The sequence below is a fragment of the Wolffia australiana genome, chromosome 1 (genome assembly GCF_029677425.1).
Source record: "Wolffia australiana isolate 7733 chromosome 1, ASM2967742v1".
NCBI lineage: Eukaryota > Viridiplantae > Streptophyta > Magnoliopsida > Alismatales > Araceae > Wolffia > Wolffia australiana.
In genome coordinates, this window is record NC_135835.1 from 28,298,404 (window position 1) to 28,300,511 (window position 2,108).

At 43.4% G+C, this 2,108-nt stretch overlaps 1 protein-coding gene across 1 annotated transcript; it reads left to right on the forward strand.

The window, feature by feature from the left end:
• Positions 1–1,004: 1,004 nt before the first annotated feature.
• LOC144713626 (Rubredoxin-like superfamily protein) lies at positions 1,005–1,842 on the forward strand. The gene has a single exon (XM_078588277.1). The coding sequence runs from the start codon at positions 1,159–1,161 to the stop codon at positions 1,726–1,728; it is 570 nt and encodes a 189-aa protein (XP_078444403.1). The 5' UTR covers positions 1,005–1,158; the 3' UTR covers positions 1,729–1,842.
• The last annotated feature ends 266 nt before the right edge of the window (positions 1,843–2,108 follow it).

Below are 2,108 nucleotides of genomic sequence, written 5' to 3' on the forward strand. Positions count from 1 at the left end.
TTCCAGGTTTTTCAATTACATTGCAGTTGATGTTCCTGAGCATTTCCAAAAAAGTTTTAGACTTAAAAATTCTAGTCTAGAGCTCAAGTAAGGACTGCATTTTCAAAATTTTACACAATCATCAGTTCTTGCCCCAGCGTTATTGTTATACATTTCATTATCCTGTACCATGATTGGCATCTGATATCCCAGTGTTGTCTGGGTCCTTCACAAGTTGTATTTAATAAATCCAATGGTTGAGATACACTGACTCCCCCACCTTAAACATCAAGGCTAATCAATTCCATTACCGTCAACAGAGACATGCAATCCCTACGTCCATCATCATCCGTCATCAGAGGAACGATAATCTTACTTAGTCCAGGGTTAATAATGTATACATGGAGGATATGGTTATTAAGATAAATCCAGGGTTAAATGCAAGGATATTTTCTCTCAGGAGAACTAGTGATTTTGTAAACGACCACAATAACAAAAGTGAAAACAAAAAAAGATATTATCAAGCAGTATTCAATATCTCCAACGGCTGAGATACTCTGATTCATCCTACCTTAAACATACAGGTTAATCCTTTCCATTATCATATACAAAGACATGCAATCCCTACATCCATCATCATCTGTCATCAGAGGAACGATAATCTTACTTAGCACTCTACAGCTCTCAATGGGAATATCAGATACCAATAATGTATAGATGGATGATATGGTTATTAAGATAAAGCCAGGGTTAAATGCAAGGATATTTTCTCTCAGGAGAACTTATTATTTTGTAAACAACGATGATAACTCCAACCGTTGAGATACACCGACTCATCCACCTTAAACATCAAAGCTAACCATTTCTGTCCTCATTAACAGATATGTTCAATCCCTACATCCATCGTCATCAGTCATCCATCTCAGGAAGCATAATCTTACTTAGTAGTCTACAGCTCTCAAAAGTCCACATGGTCACAAACTGACCACACCTTATCCACACTCAAAGGGCCCGGACAATCCCCCACCAAATGGCATATCCCCTTCCGCCACACCCTCGAGAAGAAGAAGAAGAAGAAGAACAAGGAGAAGAAGAAGACAACAACAAGAAAGAAGGAGAAGAAGAAGAAGACGAGGAAGAAGAAGAAGAAGAAGAAGAAGAGGAAGAGGAAGAAGAAAGATGACATCTTTCGCGTCGGCGAGGGCCGCCCTCCCCTTCCGGCCGAGACCCATCTCGCCATCACCCCCCTCTTCGGTGGGCAAGATCCCATTTCTCATCTCCCTCCCGTCTCCGCCGCGTTTTCGCCCTTTCCTCCGCCTCTCCTCCGTCGACGTCTCCAAGGAAGACACACCCATCTCAGATCAAGAGGAGAGCTTCGATGCCACTCTGGAGATGGAAGGAAATAAGGTCGATCTGCGCAGAGCGGAGGAGAAATTCGTGGTGGTCAACACGGGGGTCTCCGAATGCAGGTCTTGTGGCTACTTGTACGACCAGAAATTGGGCGACCCTTCTTACCCAGTTCCTCCTGGGCTGAGCTTCGACAAGCTCCCAGAAGACTGGCGGTGCCCCACTTGCGGAGCTGCCAAGTCTTTCTTCGACAGTAAGAGCTTTGAAATCGCGGGTTTTGCGCAGAACCAGCAATTCGGCTTGGGAGGGAATTCCCTCACTTCTGGGCAGAAGGTCTCCCTCATCTACGGCACCCTCGCCTTCTTCTTTATCCTCTTCCTGTCCGGATACTTTCTACAGTGATGGGTTCATCTTCTTCTCCACCCCCCTCTTGTGCCCTGAGGTCAACTGGCAGTGTATATGCGAGGATATTGTAGATTCATGATGTCTTCGAATTTACATATTTTGTGCGCCCAACTTACTTGGATTTGCATTTTTTCCTTTTTTCTGGGATAACTTGTTGCGTTATTGATGTCCTTAGATAAAGTGGGATTGTCTGCAGTGGGATTTTATGGTTCTCTTGGTTTAATCTCGTTTCTGAAATTGTAGTTGTTGTCCAGATTCCCAAAGGATAATCCTAATTTGGATTCGCAAAACTTATGGGAAAACCTGAGTTCTTGACACGTTTATATCTCCTGAGAGAATTTGTGTCTTGTGATTTTATGGTTTTCTGGGATTGAATT

Coding starts and splice junctions, on each gene's coding strand:
- LOC144713626 (XM_078588277.1), top strand. CDS start 1,159: ATGACATCTTTCGCGTCGGCGAGGGCCGCCCTCCCCTTCCGGCCGAGA.